This window comes from Coenobita brevimanus, chromosome 8 (genome assembly GCF_032717465.1).
Source record: "Coenobita brevimanus isolate Jiangsu-jjx chromosome 8, ASM3271746v2, whole genome shotgun sequence".
Lineage (NCBI taxonomy): Eukaryota > Metazoa > Arthropoda > Malacostraca > Decapoda > Coenobitidae > Coenobita > Coenobita brevimanus.
The window spans coordinates 43,441,548-43,464,047 of NC_136961.1; the positions used below are offsets into that span (position 1 = coordinate 43,441,548).

Genomic DNA, 22,500 nt, shown 5'->3' on the forward strand with positions numbered 1-22,500 from the left:
ATACCATCCATCCCACCTGTCTGGAAGGGCATGAAGGCTAAATTCTTGATAACCTTTCCCTCGTGGTCCAGGAACCTCTCTGGGACATAGGCGTGGGGGTCGGTCCAGGTGGTGGGGTCGTGGTGGATGGACCAGAGCAGCGGCAGTAGCATGGCGCCCCTGGGAACCCTGTACCCGCCCACCGTCAGCTCCTGGACCGTCAGAAGGAGGGGAAGAGCGAGAATGAGTCCCGAGGGGGTTAAAGAGGTGGGAGTATTTTTTTGTTTTGTTTTTTTCATCTTGGGTGTTTCTTCTCCCCAGCGGACAGGGAAGGTGGTGTGTGTGTGTGTGTGTGTGTGTGTGTGTGTGTGTGTGTGTGTGTGTGTGTGTGTGTGTGTGTGTGTGTGTGTGTGTGTGTGTGTGTGTGTGTGTGTGTGTGTGTGTGTGTGTGTGTGTGTGTGTGTGTGTGTGTGTGTGTGTGTGTGTGTGCAAATCCAAGGCCAGGGCAGTAAGAATTGTTGTAAAGGCATGACGTCAAACCGAACAAAGGACACCTGACGACAAACGAGATGACAATTTAATCCCTTCCCTGCGATTTACGGGATTTACATGATATTCTAACCACTCCCCCTTGCCGATTTTTTGACCCACGTATAAAAACTGACACTGCCAAATAGGTCACTGCCAGAAGCCGTGTGTCACTGTGATGTCCTCTGTGGCAGTGAAATTAGCAGACCTATTTGGCACTGTTGTCCTGTATGGCACTACGATGTCCTGGGTGGCAGTGTAAGTGGGTGTATTGACCTGTGTGTACTGAGCTATGTGTACTAACCCATGTGTACTGAGCTGTGTGTACTTACCTACGTGGCAGTGTAAGAGGGTGTACTGACCTGTGTGTACTTAGCTGTGTGTACCAACCCATGTGTACTGAGCTGTGTGTACTTACTTAGGTGTGTAAGAGGGTGTACTGACCTGTGTAGCGCCGTGTGGGACGCCAAGGGGTATGATGCTTCGAAGGCGCTGTGTTTCCAGGAGTGTTGCCTGGGTGTACGGAAACAGGTCAGCCTCGGCCATGGTCACTGGGTCCTCCTTGGCGCTCTGCCGATAAAGCTCGTCATGCACACGTTGCTGTCAGGGAAGGATGGTGAGACAGGTGAGGCAGGGTAGGGTGAGGCAGGGTACAGTAAGGCAGGGTAGGGTGAGGCAGGGTAAGGGGAGACAGGGTAGGGGGAGGCAGGCTAGGGGGAGGTAGGGCAGGGTAAAGAAGGGTACAATGAAGTAAGTGGGGTGAGGCAGGGTAGGGTGAAGCAGGGCAGAGTAAGGAAGGGTAGGGTAAGACAGGGTAGAGTGAGGTAGGGCAGGGTGAGGCAGGGTTGGGTTCTGGTAGCTCTATACGTTAAGGAAAATAGACTCCAAGCTCTAACCTGTCTCCCTCCCTCCCTCCCCCCCCTCTCTCTCTCTCTCTCTCTCTCTCTCTCTCACCCAACACAATCATCTGTTTCCTGTCGACTTTATTCACTTCAAGACGGCCTTTTCCACCTTGAGGTCTCAGTTATAGGCTTCAATAACTTCATCTTCACTAGGTGGCTTTCTTAAACTGAATGAAATGATTTGATGGCAGCGAGATGGATATATAACTGAGGCATATACACTGAAGACGCTGAGATTAAGAGTATTTCTGCATATGGCACCTAGACCTCGAAATACAGTGCCATGTTGGAGTGCCACTGTAGCCTGCACCTCGGGGAAGGGTCATGTTGAGGGGTAGAGTGTCATTTTGAGGTGGCACTCTTACCTGCACCTCGGGGTAGTGTCATGTTGAGGGGTAGAGTGTCATGTTAAGGTGGCACTCTTACCTGCACCTCGGGGTAGAGTGTCATGCTGAGGAGTAGAGTGTCATTTTGAAGTGCCACTCTTACCTGTACCTCGGGGTAGAGTGCCATGTTGAGTAGGTGCCATTTGAGGGTGGTGATGGTGGTTTCCGACCCGGCACCGAAGAGGTCAGCGGCAACGTGGTGCAGCTGGGTCAAGGTGAAGCTGCCCACGTCATCACCACGACACCGACGCTCCTGCAGGCACAACACACACGACACGGCTTAGGTCAGGTTAGGTTAGGTTAGGTTAGGTTAGGTTAGGTTAGGTTAGGTTGTATTTTTTGTTTGGTTTGATTAGGTTAGGTTAGGTTAGGTTAGGCTGGGTTCAGTTGCGTTAGTGTTGTTGTGGTTGGGTTGGGTTAGGTTAGGTTTGGCTAAGTTGGGTTGGGTTGGGTTGGGTTGGGTCGAACATCATCACCACGACACTGATGCTTCTGCCCGCAAGCACCTAAAACTTTTCCTGTCTTTATTGTTTCCGTCATAACTCTGCTCTGATATAAATTTTCAGTTTCTTATCAAATCTCCTACATGGCATACTCTCCCACACGGCGGAAAGAAAAAATACAAGGAAACTTAGGGAAAAGTATATGGGTTTTTCCTGGAGTGCAAGAAAGGTGACTCCAAGGGTTAAAGATATCAACCGGATGGAGCCACGTAAAAGGGTTAACAAAGACCTTAAAAACATAAATGAATAAATAAATGAATAAATAATGAGGATATTTAACCATCATTTTAAAAAGTTATACACGAGTACATTAACTAATTAATTTTTTCCCACCTTGAGGTATGCGTCCACCAGGTGCAGAGGGGGACCGGTCAAATTTGCTTCTTCCCCATGCAAGTCCTTTCCTTTGAGCTTCCCGTTCTGTCCTGTCTTCTGCCACTCTTCCTGTCCTTCCTTCCTTCCCTCAGCGATCTCTTCTCCACTAACTTGCTGTCTATACTTTCCCGTCTCTTGTCTCTCGCCTTCCTTCTCCTTGTCCATCTCTCCCCACGTCTTCCTCTGTCCCTTTCCCTTCCACTCCCGTCCCTCTTTTTGTCCGTCCCTTGTCTCCCATTGTCCCTCTCCATTCCCTTCCCGTCCCTCTCTTTTTCCTTCCAACGCCCTCCTCTGTCCCTCCTCCTTCCAGTCCTGTCTCTCTTCTTGTCCTTCCCGTGTCTCCTTCTGCCCCTCTTCGCCCTCCTTCAGTGCTTCCTTCAGCGCCTCCTCTCTGCCCTGGTGTGGTGAATGGGGAGGCAGTAAGGCCGCCTGGTGTCGGTCTATGATGGCTTGGTACTCCTTGTGGGTTAGTCTCTGGTTCTCGGTGATGAAGGAAATGATGCGACGGTACTTGGGCAAAAACCTAAACAAGAAAACAAATAAACAAGTAAATAAATAAATAAACAGGTAAAAGAAAATATCAGTGACCACCTAGGACCGTGGGGCATATGAGTACGTTAATATTTGCGGGAACGGCTCTGTCTGCTGGTGTGGGCGTGGCAGTGGAAGCAGGAAAGGAATAAATGATGCAGGGTAGCCTTCGATTAACCGTCCCCGCAAAACACAAGAAATCCCCTGGCTGAGTGGAAGGGAAGAGCTACGAGTATATATGGACCACCCTGTTTATTTACAAGAGGAAACAAGGAACATAAGAAAGACAGTACGTGAGAAATTTACCTCAACCAACTCTCGGATGTAAACCAAAATGGGTCCAACAAGTGCAAAAATACAGTGGACATATTAACAGACATAGGCAGACACAGACACACATAGATAGACAGACACAAATACATACACAGACAGACAGACAAAGGCACAGACACAGACAGACAAAGGCACAGACACTGATACACAAAGGCACTAACACAGACACAGACACATACACAGGCAGACACAGGCACAGACACAGACACAGACACGGTACCTGAGCCAAGGCAGGAAATTCAGAGGGCCTGCCACCCCTATCAGCTTGGTGCCTTCCTCCAACAGGTGTCTGAGCCACTGCCAGGTAGGGTCGTTGTCTCGGTAGGTGAGGCCGAAGATGAGCTCGTTCATGACATTGCCCACGTGATGCAGGAGGCGGGCAGACACATCCACGCCTCCCTCACTCTCACTCAGTTCCTGGATAAACAATTTGTAGCTTGAGATTGAGATTGACTGAGCGTACTTTTATCTTCAGTCATCTTTCTAGCTATCTATTGCCAGACGCCTTAATCTCGTAAGGGGTGGCCACAAACAAATCACCTCCACTTCGCCCTGTCCTCTGCAGTTTGGATGCTCTCCCTTCACCTCACACACACCCTTCTCTCATTTATCCCTCCACCTCGTGCTTGGCCTTCCCCTCCTCCTCCCCACCCCTTCAACGTCAGTTCAGTCACACACAATATGATTAAAATACCCCCTCACTCTTCCTCACCCCCTGGAGAAAGGCTGTGTACATTAAGTTGAGATGGAGATTATATGGTTTTAATATCTTCGGTCATTTATACTCAGATTAAAGTGGCGTTAAAATTATACTTAACCTGTAATGAAGATGCCATGAGTGTATGTCTGTACTCACGCATACACCTACAGAACCGTGAATACTAAGCCTCTATGGTGTATAATCATGTATAATGTTTAGGAAGGCTTGTATGCATGTCTTATTCACTAGGCGTCCATATTCATCACAACCACAACAAGCGTGAATATTACAGGGAAAGAATACGATAAAAACACAAGGGATTTTCTGTTCATAATCAAATCGCTGGGGAGACTCCTTTATTTGTACATGTTGGCGGGGTTCCTCGGTGATGAGCCCCGCCTGGATGCACTGACAGGGACCAGAATGAATAAGTGGCGGGGGAAACAGGTCAACGGCCGCTTGTTGTGTGTGTGTGTGTGTGTGTGTGTGTGTGTGTGTGTGTGTGTGTGTGTGTGTGTGTGTGTGTGTGTGTGCGCGTGTGTGTGTGTGTGTGTGTGTGCACTGAGTGAGTGAAACTTATTACCCGAATGGACCTATCTCCCCTTATGAGAAAGATTTACCTATTTCCCCATGCTCCCCCCCCTCTCTCTCTCTCTCTCTCTCTCTCTCTCTCTCTCTCTCTCTCTCATGGCCATATTATCCCTATGGAAGGACTTGCATATTCTTTTGATGGACCTTAATGATGGACCTGTTCTCCCCATGGACCTGTTCTCCCCATGGACCTATTCTCCCCATGGACCTATTCTCCCCATGGACCTATTCTCCCCATGGACCTATTCTCCCCATGGACCTATTCTCCCATGGACCTATTCTCCCCATGGACCTATCCTCCCCATGGACCTGTTTCCCCATGGAGTTCTTATTTCCTTGCATTCTTTTCATTTCCAGACGATTTTGTTTACGTTAAGGGAGGCTTCTGGAGGTGGTAGGGGGTTAGAAAAAGCCTTCAGAAACCTCTCCACTGCTCGGCCACCCTCCCAAGCTTTTAAAAATCGTCTTCAGCTTAATAAAATCGTCTGTAGGCAGCAGCAGGGAGGGAGTAAAACCACGTCCTAAGGTTCAGGGGGTTTATGAAGGCTGGATCTAACCCCTCCCGTTCGACGTCTCTCTCCTGAGCTGAGTAAAATCGTCTGGAGAAGGAAGGGAAAGAAAAAGACAACGGGGTAGGAGTGGCTGGTGGGATCTGGCGCGGAGGTCAACGCACGCTTGGAGAGCTGAGTGAGTGTGAGCATCCTTGAGTGTGAGTGTGAGTGAATGTGAGTGTGACTGGATGAATGGGAGGTAAGGTGAGTGAGTAAGAGTGAAGCTGTGAATATTAGGGTGATTGTGAGTGAGAGTGAGCTTTCCTGAGTGTGTGTGTGTGTGAGTTTGATTACATGTGAGTGATAAGGGGGTAACATGAGTGAGTAAGGGTGAATGGGTGTTAAATGTGAGTGGGCTTGCGTGAGTGTGAGTGAGTAATAATGAGTATGAGTGAGTGTGAGTGAGTATGCGTGTGTGAGTGAGTAAGAATGAGTACGAGTAAGTGTGAGTGAGTATGAATGAGTATGCGTGAGCGTGAGTGAGTAATAATGAGTATGAGTGAGTGTGAGTGAGTATGCGTGAGTGTGAGTGTGTAAGAATGAGTACGAGTGAGTGTGAGTGAGTAAGAATGAGTACGAGTGAGTATGAATGAGTATGAGTGACTGTGTGCGAGTACGAATGAGTATGAGTGAGTGTGAGTGAGTATGAATGAGTATGAGTGAGTGTGTGTATGAATGAATATGAGTGAGTGTGAATGAGTATGAGTGAATGTATGTGAGTGTGAGTGAGTATGAGCGTGACAACCAGCGTGAGGGAGATGCAGTGTGAGTGAGAGTAGCCTAATAAAATATATGAGTGAATAAGAACTCAGTGAATAACCCCAGCATAGTGAATAGGATCTGGTCTACATGAATTAGAATCACGTGAATGAGACAGGACCTTCATACACTTCCTCAATTGGGTGTCACGTGCAGAGATGGATGGGCACGTGGAAGGGTGAATAAACACGTGGAGAGGTTGTCTAGGCACGTGGAGGGGCATGTGGGAAGGCACGTGGAAGGAAATAAGTGGAAGAGCATGTGGAAGGGGTGAGTGTGCTGTGTGTGGAAGGGTGGGGCGGCAGGGAGGTGAACGACCCCTAACTGAGAGTCTGTGTGTGTGTGTGTGTGTGTGTGTGTGTGTGTGTGTGTGTGTGTGTGTGTGTGTGTGTGTGTGTGTGTGTGTGTGTGTGTGTGTGTGTGTAATAAGCACAAGGAATAATAATCACCCCAAAATGCATAACACCTAACACGAGTAAGGAGGAAGCCTTCACGTGGTGGCACCGATATTAGTGGGCATGTCCTCTGCCTGGTTGTGCATATGCCCCTCTCTACCCTCCCTATCTCCGAAGGCAGGATGGTGGACTGCAGGATAAGGCCAACTTCAGCCTGCAGTTCACTGGGTTCACGTGGAAAAGAGCCTGATGATGCAACTACTACGGCTACTGCTACTACTACTACTACTACTACTACTACTACTGCTGCGATAGGTGTCCCGTAAACGAAATAAAATCATCTAAAAGTGTCAAAGAAAAGAAAACGAAAAGAAAAGAAAGGCATCTTGAAGGGGTGACTGAACGGAAACTAACCTCTTCTGCTTTGCCTCCAGGACGTCAGGTAAGGAATGGTTAAGTAGGAAGCAGAGGGCAGCCACGCAGGTCATTGCCCGTGTGTGTGTGTGTGTGTGTGTGTGTGTGTGTGTGTGTGTGTGTGTGTGTGTGTGTGTGTGTGTGTGTGTGTGTGTGTGTGTGTGTGTGTCAGCTGGTGTGGGTGCGTGAGTTAGTATGACACCTAATTCGACACACCTTACGATACTGAGGCAGCAGACGATTATATGACACCGTATGACACCTGACACGACACACACCTGTTAATAAGACAGGTAAGCTTAAATTAGGGAACTCAGGTGTGGCTCTCATTCCGTCTGCTCTCTGTCTATAATCCAAGAGTTAATCCGGTATCAAGAGTTAATCCCAGACCAAGAGTTAATCCGGTTCTCTCAGTCTTCGTGCACATAACTGGTCTCTGCTTTGGACTGTCCCTGCCCGTCTGCTGCTTTTCCCTCTGCTTACGATCTCCAGTCTTTTCGGTAGTGTGTTTTGGTATCGTATAAGTATTAGTGAGTTTAATATTGTCTCATTTTACAAGGGTGGACAAGATGAGATATAAACACTCTCTCTCTCTCTCTTTCTCTCTCTCTCTCTCACCTGCACTAGAGCCACAGCCGCTGAGTGCATCCTGGGCTCCATGGTTCCTCTCTTAGCAGCTGTCCTCATTCCCAAATCCCTCATCAGACCCAGCACGAATTTTCGATGCTCCCTCCACAGTCCCCCCTCAGAGCATATCAGACCTGGGGGAGAGAGGGGGGTGAGGTGGTGGGGAGGCATGTGGGAGGGGCAGGGGAGAGGGGGGATGAGGTGGGGAGGCTTGTGGAAGGGGAAGGGGAGAGGGGGGATGAGGTGGGGAGGCTTGTGGGAGAGCTGGGTGCAGGGCAGAGAGGGGAGGACATGGAGGTGGGGAGGTTTGTGAGAGTGCTGGGGGTAGGGGAGAGAGAGGGGAGGACATGGAGGTGGGGAGGCTTGTGGGGGAGAGGGGAGATGGGGGAAGGGAAACCGGTGAGAGGGAGGGAGAGGGAGATGGGGGCAGGGAAGCTGGGGAGACAGAGGGGGGGTGTAATAGGCTGGGGGTGGGGGAGGTGGGGGATGGGAGGGAAGATGCACAGACTACTTATGCTCCCCCCACAACTCCCCTTCAGAGCAAAGCCTGAGGGATGGGAGGGGGGAGAGAGGATATATGGGGTAGGGGGGATTGGGGGAGGGGAGAGAGGAGAGAGAGGCTGGGGAGGACAAGTAGGTCAGGGGGAAAGGGGAGTGTGAGAGAGGTGAGGGTGAGTGGGGGAAGGGGGGGAAAAGACGATGGAAGGGGAAGGGAAGGGGGGGATGAGGGTGGAAGAGGAAGGAGGGAGAGGAGATAAGGCTGAGAGGGGAAGGGGGGAAGATGAGGGGAGGTGAGGGTGAGAGGGGGTAGATGAGGGGGGAAGGAGAAGGGGAGGGGAAGAAGAGGGGAGCTGAGGGAGAGTGGGGGAAGATGAGGGGAGGGGAAGGGGAGGGGGAAGACGAATGAAGGTAGAAAGGAGTCCAAAGGAAAGCAAACAGCAACAGCCCTATTAGTTATTTCGTGGCTGAGGTTATAACTAAAAAAAAAAAGCTAATCTATCCGTTTAAAACAAGGATAGTGAGGCAAGTTTAAGGATCAACCAAGACTGAGTTGGCTATTGTTAAAAATTGGAGGCAGGAAAAAAAAAGGGTTTTCGTGGTGAACTGGTTACTGAGAGAGAGAGAGAGAGAGAGAGAGAGAGAGAGAGAGAGAACCCTGTCAATCCAGTGACGTCATTGGTTCATCCTGTTACCTCCAGTCGATTTAAGTCATCATCATCATCATCATCATCACCATAATCATCATCATCATCATCACCATCATCATTATCATCATCATTACCATCATCATCACCTCCACCACCACCACCACCACCACCACCATCATCACCATCATCATCATCATCATCATCATCATCACCACCAAATTTTCCATAACACAAACACAGCAGGCAAGATCCAGAAAAAAGGAAGAGAAAGCACAAAAAAAAAATCATGGGGAATTTTCCAGAAGCCTACAGATCCCCCCCCCCAAAAAAAAAAAAAAAAAACAGCCGAAAAGAAAAATTAATAAAAAAAAAATCAATAAAAAAATGGTGACGTGGGAGACAGTAGGCCCAGTTTGAGAGAGAGAGAGAGAGAGAGAGAGAGAGAGAGAGGTCAGAATGAAACTGTGTGGTGAGGAGAGGGGAGGGGGGTCAGGGAGGAGGGTGGGAGAAGGGGGGAGGGAGAGGCTGTGAAAGGTCTGGTGAGGGGAAAGAGGAGGGGAAGGGAGGTGGGGGAGGAGGGAGAATGAGGCAAGGGGGTGGGTAAGGGCGAGGAGGGTGTGGATATGGAGGGAGGGTGATGTGAGGGAGAAAGGACAGTGGGAGGAGGGGATGGGTGAAGAGGAGAGGTGGGTGAGGGAGGGAGGAAGTAAGGATAGGGTGGGGGTGGGATGGGAGGGCAGAGGGATGAGGGAGTGAGTGGCAGCGTAAATGGGTGGGTGAGGGAGGGAAAATGTGAGTGGGTGGATGATGGGGAGGAAAACAGGGAGAGGGGAGGCGCGAGTGAGGGAGGGAGAAAAAAGGGAGGGGAAAGGTAAGGACTGACAGCTTAGGATGGGAGTAGGGGGTGTGGATGAAGGAGGGAAGGAGTGGTGGGAGAGGGAGGGAGTGGAGATAGGGGAGAGGATGAAGTGGGGATAAGTAAGGAAGGGTAGGGAATGTAGGGGAGAATGGGGAATGGGATGGAAGAAGGAAGGGTGATTTAGGGTTGGGTATATCTTAATGTATGGGGAGAGGGGGAGTAGGGAGGGGAGGGGAGATGGGTTGGGGTAGTGAGAGATGGAGGGTGGGGGGTAGGTTAGGGTTGGTGGAAGAGGGCGAAGAGGGGAGGTGGAGTAGAGAGAGGAAGGAAGAGATGGGGGGATGGAAGAGGAAGAAGAGGGAGGGGTGAAGCAGCGAGAAGGAAGGGGTTAATGAGGGAGAAAGGAGGGGTAGATCAGGGGGTTGTTAGTGAGGGAGGTAGTAGGGGTGAGGGTTGTGCGGGTGGGGTAAGGGGGACAGATGAGGGTGGGAGGGAGAGGGAGAGAAAGGAAAGCGAGGGATCAGGGTGCGGAAAGGGTGAATGGTAGGGTATGGGTGGATAGACGAGTAAGAGAGGAATAAGGGGGTTGGATGAGGGGTAGGTTAGGGATGGTATGGTGATGAAAGTATGAGGGGGGAAGAAAGATGAGGCAAGTAGAAAGAGGTGGGTTGAGGATAAGTGGGAGAGAGGGAGAGAGACAGGTGAGGGTGTAGAGGAAAGATGAGGCAAGAAGAGACGGGATAAGGATAAGTGGTAGAGGGACAGGTGAGGGTGTGAAAGGGGGCAGGGGAGGAGCTGAGGGAGAGGCAGGTGATGGGACGGGGCTAGGTGATGGGCGTGAGAGGCGTGCAAAACAAGAATCTGAATCAGAGAGGCTGCGTGGGGTCTGAGGTCTAGTGGGAGTGTATCTTGTTCATGATGTTACAGTGAATTTACTCAAACCTGAAAGATCCCTAACCCCTTTCGGCATAGTTGATGGCCACGTGTAATCAGACTAGAGGGTCGATTAAGTAGCAACCACAAGGAGACTCAGTCCTACCTCATAGCTATGGTTTATCTAATTTCATAACACACGAGGTGAGTGTGTTGTGGTGTGGGGCGCAGGTGGTGAGTGAGTGTGTTGTGGTGTGGGGTGCAGGTGGTGAGTGAGTGTGTTGTGGTGTGGGGCGCAGGTGGTGAGTGAGTGTGTTGTGGTGTGGGGTGCACGGGGTGAGTGAGTGTGTTGTGGTGTGGGGTGCAGGCGGTGAGTGAGTGTGTTGTGGTGTGGGGTGCAGGTGGTGAGTGAGTGTGTTGTGGTGTGGGGTGCAGGTGGTGAGTGAGTGTGTTGTGGTGTGGGGTGCACGGGGTGAGTGAGTGTGTTGTGGTGTGTAGACATCTTTTCAGTGAGGTCAAAGTTGATTGCATATGGGGGCTAGTGTGAGTGGGTAGACTAGGTGTTGTCAGGTAAGGACAGATGTAGCCAGGTGAGGATAAGTGTGGCCAGGAGAGGGCAGGTGTAGCCAGGTGAGGACAGGTGTAGCCAGGAGAGGGCAGGTGTAGCCAGGTGAGAGCAGGTGTGGTCAGGTGAGGACAGGTAAATGAAAGAAATTAGTAAATTAACACAAGAATCACAGGTAGCAACACACACACATTTTACTCTAGCAAAAGCCATGCCACATTACCCGCTCTTGTGAACCGAGGTGTGAGGGTCAAGGCCAGGCCAGGTAAGGGTCTGGGTACGTTAGGGTCAGGTAAGGCCAGGTGTGTCAAGGATGTGGGTACGTTGGAGCCAGGTGGAGGAGGAGGCAGGTGGAGTGTGCATGAAGACAGGCCAAGACTAGACAATTTCAGACAGGAGAGTCAAGTTCTAGTCAGTGGGTCAAATCTAAACCAAGGAGAGTCAGTTCCAGGCCAGGTTGAGTCAGTTCTAGGCCAGGTAGAGTCAAGTCCAGGCCAGGGAAAGTCAAGTCCAGGCCAGGTAGAGTCAGTTCCAGGCCAGGTAGAGTTAGTTCCAGGTCAGGAAAAGTCAGTTCCAGGGCAGGTAGAGTTAGTTCCGGGCCAGGTAGAGTCAGTTAAATACCAAGGAAATCCACAGCCAGGTACGCGTCGATGGCAGACAGGTGGGGGATGGAGCCCAGCCATATCGGTGCCACCACGTGAAGGCGTCCCCCTCCAACCACCCCTCCACAACACCCCTCTCCATCACCCTCTCCAACACGACACCTCTCTCCAACAACACCCTCTCCAGGACCCCTCTCCAACACCCTTTCCAACACCCTCTCCAACACAACACCCCTCTCCAACACCCCTCTAACCATGAAGGGTTAAATCGATTCCAACTCTGATCCTTCCAACTCAAAAAAAAAAAAAAAAAAAAAAACAATCATTCTTTTTGTACGGGAAAAATACATGGTCACTCCAAAAAAAAGCACTCCCCTAGAAACTCATCTTGTGTGCTGCGGGTACGGCTCGGTCTGCTGGTGTGGGCGTGACTGTGGCGGTGGGAGTAAGGAAATAGATAAAAATAGATAAAATGATGCAGGGTAGAGGAGTCGCCCGGAGGAGTGGAAGTGGTAAATATAGGCCATTGTCTCTAAATAAATAAATAAATAAATAAATAAACTGGTAGACAGATAGATAGATAGGCAGGTAGATAAATAAATGTCGTCGTACTGAAGGGGTTGACGGAAAAAGTGCAAATATCATAAAGGAGAAAATTAAACACTTGATAATAATGATAATAATAATGATGATGATAATAATAATAATAATAATAATAATAATAATATTAATACATAGGAAAATGAATAAGAAGAAATCAACCATCATCATCATCGTCATCATCATCATCATCATCATAATAATAATAATAATAATAACAATAATAATAATAATAATAATAAAAAAACTCCTTGGACTGAAGTGGTTAAGGCCGACGAGGTGGATGGCCGCCAGGAAAGGGGGGGAGAGGGAGGGGGAGGGGGAGGGAGAGGGGGAGGGAGAAGGGAAAGGGTTAAGACGTATAGGGAAAGGGGGAAGAGGCAGTGGGGCTTAAGGGAGGGAAGGGAGGTCGGTGGAAGGGAGGAGGAGGGAAGGGGGAGATGTCAGAGGAGAGGGAAGGGGATAGCGGGAAGAGATGGGGGATTGGGGGAGGGCTGAAGAGATGTATGGGATGGGGGCAGGAGGAGGGAGGAAGGAGAGGGGAGGGGGTGAAAGGGTGGGTGATGTGGGGGAGGGAAGGGGGGGTGAGGATAGGGTTAGCTACGTCTCTTTGGTACAATGACAATATTACACTTCCATTTTTTTCTTTTCTTTTTTTTCTTAGAGTGTGTGTGTGTGTGTGTGTGTGTGTGTGTGTGTGTGTGTGTGTGTGTGTGTGTGTGTGTGTGTGTGTGTGTGTGTGTGTGTGTGTGTGTGTGTGTGTGTTTTCGATCTTACCAGCTCTCGGTGTCAGATGTGGGTGGGTGGAGGAGCATGTGTGGGTGGGTGGAGGGGCAGGTATGGGTGGGTGGAGGGGCAGGCGTGGGTGGGTGGAGGGGCAGGTGTTGGTGGGTGGAGGGGCAAGTGTTGGTGGGTGGAGGGGCAGGTGTGGGTGGGTGGAGGGGCAAGTGTTGGTGGGTGGAGGGGCAGGTGTGGGTGGGTGGAGAGGCAGGTATGGGTGGGTGGAGGGGCAAGTGTTGGTGGGTGGAGGGGCAGGTGTGGGTGGGTGGAGGGGCAGGTATGGGTGTTGGCCAGATGACAGAGACAGGACAGGAAAGTTCTTGTAATACCTGAGAGGGGAAGGTGAGGGGAGGCGAGGTGTACGAGGGGAGGGGAGGGGTCGAGGGGAGGAGGGGTACAAGGGTAGGAGGTGTACATGGATAGGTGAAGGGGGAGGGAGGGTAGAAGCGAAGGTGAGGGGAGCGGACAGGAGCTGGGGGAAGGATCGTGAAATATGGAAATAGGGAAGGATAAAAGGATAGGGAAGGGAAATAAATGGAAAGAAGAGGGAGAGGAAAATGATGATAGTAGAGAAGGAAAAAAAAAAACGAGGAAGGAGAATGACTATTGTAGAAAAGAGAGAAGGGAACAGGAAGGAAAGAAATGGTAAGTAATATGGAAGAAAGACTAGAGGTGACCAGGAAAGCTTGACTGAACTGACTGACTGAGTGACTGGACTGAATGACAATGCTGACTAAAGTGACTCAGCAGGAGCTATGAGACGCCAGGTCAATTCACAGTCCTGGTAAAATCTAAATTCATCATCATCATCATCATCATCATGTTAACTGTAATTCGTTCTACAAAAATTGTGTATGGTTAGTATTCAGCAAGGGGAAACACACACACACACACACACACACACACACACACACACACACACACACGAGCGCGCGCGCGCGCAGCTCCTAGCAACAGAGCCTGCACTGAGAAGGGTCCTACAACAAGCCACGCCATGGTACAAAAAAATAAATAAATAAATAAAATCCAATACAGTAGTGAACAAAGCCAGAAAAAAAAACACATTTAAGCAAATTATTTCAATTAAGAATATATATATATCCCTTGCCTGGCTACCTTAATAAATAAATAAATACCTACATAAAACAGAAAGCACTCTGAGAGCGCATACCTCCGCCAATACCATTGCCATTCAAACAGATCCAACCTTTCCATAAAATTTCATTGAAATCCATTGAGACCTTTTGGAGATATGGTGCGGAATACTCCGGATTTGGATCCGGATCCAACTCAAAATTTAATCATTTCTTCCTTGGCCCATGGCCCACCCTTCCAAAAAACTTAATCAAAACCCGTTCATAATCTTTTGAGTAAAGTTGTTAACAGACAAAGAAACAGACAAACGAACAAACCAACGCCGGCAAAAACATAACCTCCTTGGCGGGGGTAATAACTAAATGTATGGGCAGGTGACGGTGCAACGCCCCTGGTGGCACAAAAACACCGCCAATCACCTCCACGTGCCACTTGGGTACTAACACCGATACGCACAGCCGATGACCTTCACCTCGACCACCAACCCGACAGGGGACGCTGCAGAGGGACGCCTTCACGTGGTGGCACTGATATAACCGAGCTCCTCCGCTGCCCGGGTATAAAAAACGCCCCTCAACTCCCTCCTAATCCCCTTAAAGACGTGTGGTGAGTTTCAGGAGAGAGGGAGAGAGAGAGAGAGAGAGAGAGAGAGAGAGAACATCCTCCTGCTTCCCCCGATCTATCCAGGTAAGCCCCGTGTAATTAGTCAGGTGGGGTGTGTGAAGACAGGTGAGAAGGCGGTGCGAGGTGAGGGTACGACTGAGGGTACAGCTGAAGGTGCAGGGCAGGTGAGGGTACGCGGGGCAGGTGAGGCAGGACAAAGAGAGAGAGAGAGAGAGAGAGAGAGAGAAACCCCCACAGGAGTGTCATAAAAACACTTCCCCGCTAATATCATCACACCCCGGCATGTATTCAATATGGACGGTGAGTTTTAGTGCAGAAGTGGTGACATGTGGAGTCAAGCACGTAGAAGGATTGTTGTGCCTCTGGGGAAGGGTCTCTTAAGCCTATGACCAGACACATAAAAAAAAGTGACGGAGGACAAGAGAGGCGGGGCAGGTGTGAGGGAGGGCAGGTTAGGGACGGCAGGGCAAGGCAGGACAAGGAAAGGCAGTGGGGGACAGGGAAGGCACATTGGAGCAAGTCAAGGCAAAGCAGGTCAGGCAGGGCAGAGGCAGGGCAGATGAAGGCAGGACAAGAGAGGGCAGATGAGGGCAGGACAAAGCAGGGCAGGTGAGGACAGGACAGGTCAGGGCAGGGCAGGACAGGACTGGGCAGGGCAGGGCAGGGCAGGGCAGGTGAGGGCAGCCCAGGTGAGAGTACGAAGGACAGCTTAGGCTCTGAGGGGCAGGTGAGAGCAGGATAGAGGACAGGTGTGGGAGGGAAGGCAGGTGAGAGTGCAGGTGTGGGTGGGAGGACATGTGTGGGTGGGAGGGCAGGTGTGGGAGAGGGAAGATGCGGGAGGGAGGACAAGTGTGGGAGGGAGGGCAGGTGAGGGGGGAGGCAGGTGTAGGAAGGGGCGGGAGGGACACCAGGTGAGGGGACAGTTGTGGGCGGGGGGGCAGGTGTGGGAGGGTTGGCAGGTGAGGGGACAGGTGTGGGTGGTGGTGGGGGGTGGGGGGTAGCGGTGGGCCAGACATGGAGGCTCCGGGGTGGCGTGTGATTCATGAGGGTGCCGGCAGGATGAACAGCATTTCAGGGTCGTCGGGCCGGGGCACTGACCGAACACGGGGCACGCCGCGGGGAAGACGGGGCACCCACATACCCGCCCCGCCCCGCCCCGCCCCGCCCAGCCTACCCACACCCGTATCGAGCTTGCGGCTACACTCTCACCCAGGATACACTCAGCCACACTCACCGGTACAGAGGTTTCGACTCAGCATGATTATATGAAAAGCATATTTAAAGAGTCTTGTGTCTTTTAGGCCTAAGACGACGGTGGGGAGGGTAAATTTTCTCCCCACTTTCTTTCTGCTTTCTTGAGACGCTGTTCAAGAAATCCAGGGACAAACTTAAGGTGGTTGGACGTGATGTTAAGAATATCATGTTCAGGACACTACCAGACGATTTTGTTCAGTCCAGGAGAAACCCCTTACTGGCGAAGGGGTTAGTAAAAAGAAAGCTATCCTAAACTCACTTAAATCGTCTGGAGAACTAAACGAAAAAAAAAAAAATACCCACATACATCCAACACACACGCACACACACGCACACACGCAAAGGTGGAGGGGTTAATGGCGGCCGTATCTAACCCTTCCGTATCAAACACCCTGCCCAAAAAAACAAGAAAAAACGAAAAAAAAGCACACCACTCCCCCCTCCAAGGCCTCTCCTAATGAGGTGGAGGAGGAATGACACGGAGGTCGGTCACTCTGGTCGGGCAAGCAGTCTATCTATTTATCTATCGGGGCTCGGGTTTATCTATCGGTGCGTCTATTCGGGGCACGTAAGCGGGGAATCTATTTATCAGTCGATCTACTTATTCGTGTGTCTGTCTGTCTGTCTGTCTGTCTGTCTGTCCCTCTATCTATCTATCTACCTTATCTATCTATCCATCCATCCATCCTTCCATCCATCCATCCATCTATCTGTCTATCCATCTATCCATCCATCCATCCTATCTATCTGTCTATCCATCTATCCATCCATCCATCCATCCATCCATCCATCTATCTGTCTATCTATCTACCTATCTATCTATTCCATTTATCCATCCATCCAATCATCCATCCATCTATCCATCCAGCCACCATCTATCAATCTATCTATCTGTATTAGTGACTATTAACTACACCTGTTAAGGACAAAAAACATAACTTCCTTCTTTACACCCTAACTTCCCATAGCACTTCTTCGTGACTAGCACCAGTGTTAAGCAATTTTTTCCGTAGTGATGATGTTAATGTACCGTTCTGATGTTACTGTACCGTAGTGATGGTGTGAGTGTACCGTACTCATCTCACCTGAGCTCCTAAAAATCAAGGTACCTAATTAGTTTACCTGTGTTACCTGTCTCACCTTAAATGTACCGTTGTTAAGGTGTGTGTGTGTGTGTGTGTGTGTGTGTGTGTGTGTGTGTGTGTGTGTGTGTGTGTGTGTGTGTGTGTGTGTGTGTGTGTGTGTGTGTGTGTGCATTTTCTTTCATTGCCTTTACTACGGCTTTAGGGATCTCCTAGCACCTGCCCCTTACCGATTTATTCTTTACATTACACCTCATAATCCAGAAAATGCTAAGGTGTAAAAAGCAAAATAAATCGCTGAGGAGGAGGCGTTAAGAAGGCTCCTACACCACGGTCTTCAATACAAACGGTTCGCCCTTCTTCCACAAACTGAAAAAACCCTCAGAGGACAAGACTCCACTCCTAACATGAAGAAAATCGTCTAAAATCGTCTGGTGAATCACTTTCATCTCTCACCCCCCATCCCTCACCCCCATCCCTCACCCTCACCCCCACCCCTCACCCCCTACCCCGTGACAAGCTACAACAAAGGACGTCGACCCATACCTTCTCTCTCTCTCTCTCTCCCTCTCTCTCTTTTTCATTCCTTTTTTTTTTTTTTTCATCCCTGAGTTGACTGCTTGTGGCCCGTCCTAGTCCCTTCACCCCTACAGCCCAGCCACACAAAAAATCCAAGAGGTGATTCCCAGGTGTGACAGTGTCTAGACAGAGCGGCGGCCTAGCCCTAAATTGGTCCCTATTTTATTCCAGACCCAGCCAATTATCTCCCTATTCCAGACCCACCCAAGCACCTCCCTATTCCAGACCCAGCCAAGCACCTCCCTATTCCAGACCCAGCGTAGCATCTCCCTATTCCAGACCCAGCCAAGCACCTCCCTATTCCAGACCCAGCCAAGCATCTCCCTATTCCAGACCCATCCAACCATCCCCCTATTCCAGACCCAGCCAATCTTCTCCCTATTCCAGACCCACCCAAGCATCTCCCTATTCCAGACCAGCCAAGCACCTCCCTATTCCAGACCCACTCTATTATCTCCCTATTCCAGACCCACCCAAGCATCTCCCTATTCCAGACTCAGCCAATCATCTCCCTATTCCAGACCCATCCAATCATCTCCCTATTCCAGACCCATCCAATCATCTCCCTATTCCAGACCCATCCAATCATCTCCCTATTCCAGACCCACCCAAGCTTCTTTACACACACACACACACACACACACACACACACACACACACACACACACACACACACACACACACACACTCAAACAGATCTTGGTGTGGGGTACTGTATGGTTGGGAGAGGAATGATCATGTACAACCAACCACTTATCCTCCTTTCCTATCCTTGTCTTACTCTAGTAGTTTATGTGCTGTATTTAGAGAGGCTGTAATGCACGCACACGCACACGCACACGCACGCACCTACGCTCGCGGTTTCACTTCCCTCTAACTATCCATTTATTCATGAGAGGCAGAGATGAGCGAGAGAGATACTGGAGGTCCGCCATACAAGGTCCCGCCGGTGAGTGTTATGTTAATTGCGTGCGTGCGTGCGTGTGTGTGTGTGTGTGTGTGTGTGTGTGTGTGTGTGTGTGTGTGTGTGTGTGTGTGTGTGTGTGTGTGTGTGTGTGTGTGTGTGTGTGTGTGTGTGTGTGTGTGTGAGAGAGAGAGAGAGAGAGAGAGAGAGAGAGAGAGAGAGAGAGAGAGAGAGAGAGAGAGGCTTAGCACATGGAAGTATCCTACCTCAATGGCTTAGCAGAGTCGCCGGACAGGTGTGATTACCGGCTCCTCCTTTGGCCCAGATTTCCGTCCTTTCACTTCATGTAACTGAGATAAAAGGACAATACGATGGCTCCATTCCCTTTCCACAGCACTTCTTCGTGACTAGCATCATACTCTAGTGTTAATCTATTGCTAAACTCAGCAATAACAGTCGCATGGAATAAATTCTCTCTCTCTCTCTCTCTCTCTCTCTCTCTCTCTCTCTCTCTCTCTCTCTCTCTCTCTCTCTCTCTCTCTCTCTCTCACATACACACACACACACACCACTAAAAACGAGGCTGCTTGGTTTTCACAGGAGTTCTACGGGAGTCATTGTCCTTATCAGAGAGGGGGGAGGGGAAGAATGCTACCCACGTATTCCCCGCGTGGACGACCAAAGTTCCTTCACCTTAACTTGGCCTGGATTATCTTCTTTTTTGCAGCTTATTCCACGTAGCTCGACAGAAAAGAAAGACAATAAGACGACTATGCATCCTTCCCACAGCACTTCTTCGTGACTAGCATCATATTGCGGTGATAAATCATTGTTCTAACTCACTGTTGGGAGAGATGGTTGTTTTAGGTCAAGAGGAAGACGAAGAGGAATGAATGTGACAAGGATAGACGGCCGGAAGTCCCTCGTACCTGTAATTTGGGCTCAGGCAAGAGACTATGACTACCTGTGCCACGAGTCGGACAGGTAAAGAAAAAAATATATAAACAACACACACACACACACACACAAAAAAGAAAATAACAAAATAATATCCCTATCTTTTCTCTTTCTTTCTTTCTTTCTTTCTTTTTCTAAGCAAGGGGAGACTACCTGAGGCCTCTTTTCTCCTCTGATTCACGTCCCCAGCTACTGTAACCTGTGCTCTGGCTGCCCTCTCTCACCTTCCGTAAGTGAGGATTTGAAATTGGGTTAGTGTGTGATAGTAATATCCACGATGTGCTGTGCTGTGCTAGAATGTGGTGTGGTGTGGTGTGGTGTAGTGTGGTGTGGTGTGGTGTGGTGTGGTGTGGTGTGGTGTGGTGAGGTGTGGTGTGGTGTGATGGAATGTGGTGTCCTGTGGCTGTTGTGGTGTGCTGTGGGGTGTTCTGTCGTGTTGTGCTGTGTTGTGCTGTGTGCGTCTACCTGTGCATGTGTTAGGCAGTGTTGGGTAGATGGGCAGGTTCCTCTCCTCTCTTCTCTTCTCTCTTCTTCCTTCCTCTCCTCTCCTCTCCCCTATTTTTATGAGACATGGATATAGGGGTGGGGAGAAGGGCTAAGGGGAGGGGGGAGGAGGGAGGGCTATGGGGGAGGGGGGCAGGAGGAGAGATGAAGCAGCGAGGACGATGTGGACAGGTGCGTGATAGGGAGGGGAGGGGGGAGGGAGGGAAAGGATAGAGGGGAAATGGGGAAGGGGGAGAGGGCAAGGTGAGAGGGTAGGTGAAGAGTGGGAGAGGAGAGGAGGACAACAGTGAGGGGAAGAGGAGAGGAGGTAAAGAGGAAGAGAGGAAAGGAAGAGGGACGAGTTGGAAAAGAGGGGAGAGGGTGCATGACGAAGGTAAGACAGGTTAATAGGAGAGGGGAGGAGGGAGAGAAGAAAGAGGGTAAGGTAAAAAAAAAAAAAAAAAAAAAAAAGAGGGGAGAGGGGGGAAAGGTAATATGGGAGAAAGTGGGAATAGGAGAGGGAAAAAGAGGAAGGTAAAGGAAGGAAGGAAGAGGAGGAGAGGACAAGAGGAGAAGGAATAATCAGAGGATGTAAGTGAAAGACAAGAAGAGGGACACGAGAAGAGAGGAAGAGGAAAACATGATGAATGGGAAGAGGAAGGAAAAAAAGGAAGACGAGGAGAGAAACAAAAGACCAATGACAACACTCACGAACGTACTGTGTGTGTGTGTGTGTGTGTGTGTGTGTGTGTGTGTGTGTGTGTGTGTGTGTGTGTGTGTGTTTGCCTCCCTCGTCGTCGCCATCGTCGTCGTTGTTATTGTTGCTCTTGTTGTTCTTTTTTTTTTTTCCTTGTCTACACTGATGTCCTGAACCAAGTGAGGTGCAGCTTACAGTGTGACTGAGGCAGACAGACCCTCAGTTGAAACAAGGCGGGCTGTAAGGGTGATTTTGCAAGGCGGGGTGTGTTGATGGCTTGCTGTGTACATAGAAGCAGTGAAGAGAATAGCTGATATGTGTTTGGATATGAGGAGAGACACACACACACACACACACACACACACACACACACACACACACACACACACACACACCTCAGGGTCCATACACGGCGCCCCAGCATCCACCCCAGAAGTCCTGAAGCTGTAGAAACGACGGAAAACTAAATGGCTCTCTCCCCACCCACCGTCCCCTCCGACATATCACCCGGCAGGCAAAGAGAGGAAAAAATTAAAGACTAAATTGGAAGACTTTATAACTCAGACCAATAATAGTGATAAATAATAGTGATATATATGTGTTTAAGTATGAAGTACATTGGAATAATTCTGTACTGCTTCACTATATTCTTTGAGAGAGAGAGAGAGAGAACACCTGTAAGGCAGTAAGGGGCAGGGAATAGTAGGGTAGGATAGGGTAGGGTAGGGTACCGCAGAGCGTGGAAGTGTAAGACAGGGTAGAGTAGGGTAGGGTAGGGCTTTGGAGGGTAAGGTTGGGCAGGGTAGGGTAGGGTTGGATAGGGTAGGGTAGGGGTAGGGCAGGGGAGGGCGTGGAAAGGTAGGGTAAAGTAAAGTAAAGCAGACCTGGGCAGGGCAGGGCAGGGCAGAGCAGGGCTTGGGAGGGGGAGGGTAGATTAGGGCAGGGTAGGGCAGGGCAGGACATGGGAGGGTAGGGCAGGGCAGGACATGGGAGGGCAGGGCAGGGCAAAACAAGGGAGGGTAGGGCAGGGCAGGGCAGGACATGGGAGGGTAGGGCAGGGCAGGACATGGGAGGGTAGGGCAGGGCAGGACAAGGGAGGGTAGGGCAGGGCAGGGCAGGACAAGGGAGGGTAGGGCAGGGCAGGGCAGGACAAGGGAGGGTAGGGCAGGGCAGGACAAGGGAGGGTAGGGCAGGGCAGGACAAGGGAGGGTAGGGCAGGGCAGGACAAGGGAGGGTAGGGCAGGGCAGGACAAGGGAGGGCACCACAGCGAGGTCACACACGTCGCTGTCCTTGTCGGCTGGTCATTGACTCCTGCCTGCCTGCCTGCCTACCTCCCTGCCTCTCTGCCTGCCTGCCTGACTGCCTGCCTGCCTGCCTGCCTGCCTCAACCGCTGCAACTCTGCCTTATTTCTTGTCTCTGCCTGACCTTCCCACCGCCTACAATATAAACCCGGCGTCCTTCTCTCTCTCTCTCTCTCTCTCTCTCTCTCTCTCTCTCTCTCTCTCTCTCTCTCTCTCTCTCCTTGCTTTCACCCTCCCCCCCACCTCTACGTCTCTCTGTCTTTCACTGCTTCTGCCTCTCCGTCTTATGCCTCTTCTGTCTATCTGCCTAACCGTCTATTTTCTTACCTCTGTCTGCCTTACATCTATTGTATCTATCTGCCACCCTGCTGTCTACCTACCCTCCTTTCCCCTGCCTGTCTATTAGCATTATTTTCTATCTACTCTCAATACCTGTCTGCCTCACCTTCTATCTATTTTTCTGTCTACCTGCCTAATCTTCTCGCCTCATCTAATGCCTGTCTGGATAAGCACCTTTCTGC

At 50.3% G+C, this 22,500-nt stretch overlaps 1 protein-coding gene across 1 annotated transcript in view; it reads right to left on the bottom strand.

The window, feature by feature from the left end:
• The window catches only part of phtm (cytochrome P450 enzyme phantom), a 60,969-nt gene that overhangs the window by 2,389 nt on the left and 36,080 nt on the right, over nucleotides 1-22,500 (bottom strand). The window contains exons 3-9 of the mRNA XM_080278668.1: nucleotides 7,566-7,708; nucleotides 3,758-3,954; nucleotides 3,008-3,196; nucleotides 2,632-2,677; nucleotides 1,899-2,048; nucleotides 952-1,107; nucleotides 17-191 (exon numbers count right to left, since the gene is read on the bottom strand). Coding sequence (XP_080134794.1) covers nucleotides 17-191; nucleotides 952-1,107; nucleotides 1,899-2,048; nucleotides 2,632-2,677; nucleotides 3,008-3,196; nucleotides 3,758-3,954; nucleotides 7,566-7,708 — 1,056 coding nt within the window. The remainder of the gene's footprint in view (nucleotides 1-16; nucleotides 192-951; nucleotides 1,108-1,898; nucleotides 2,049-2,631; nucleotides 2,678-3,007; nucleotides 3,197-3,757; nucleotides 3,955-7,565; nucleotides 7,709-22,500) is intronic.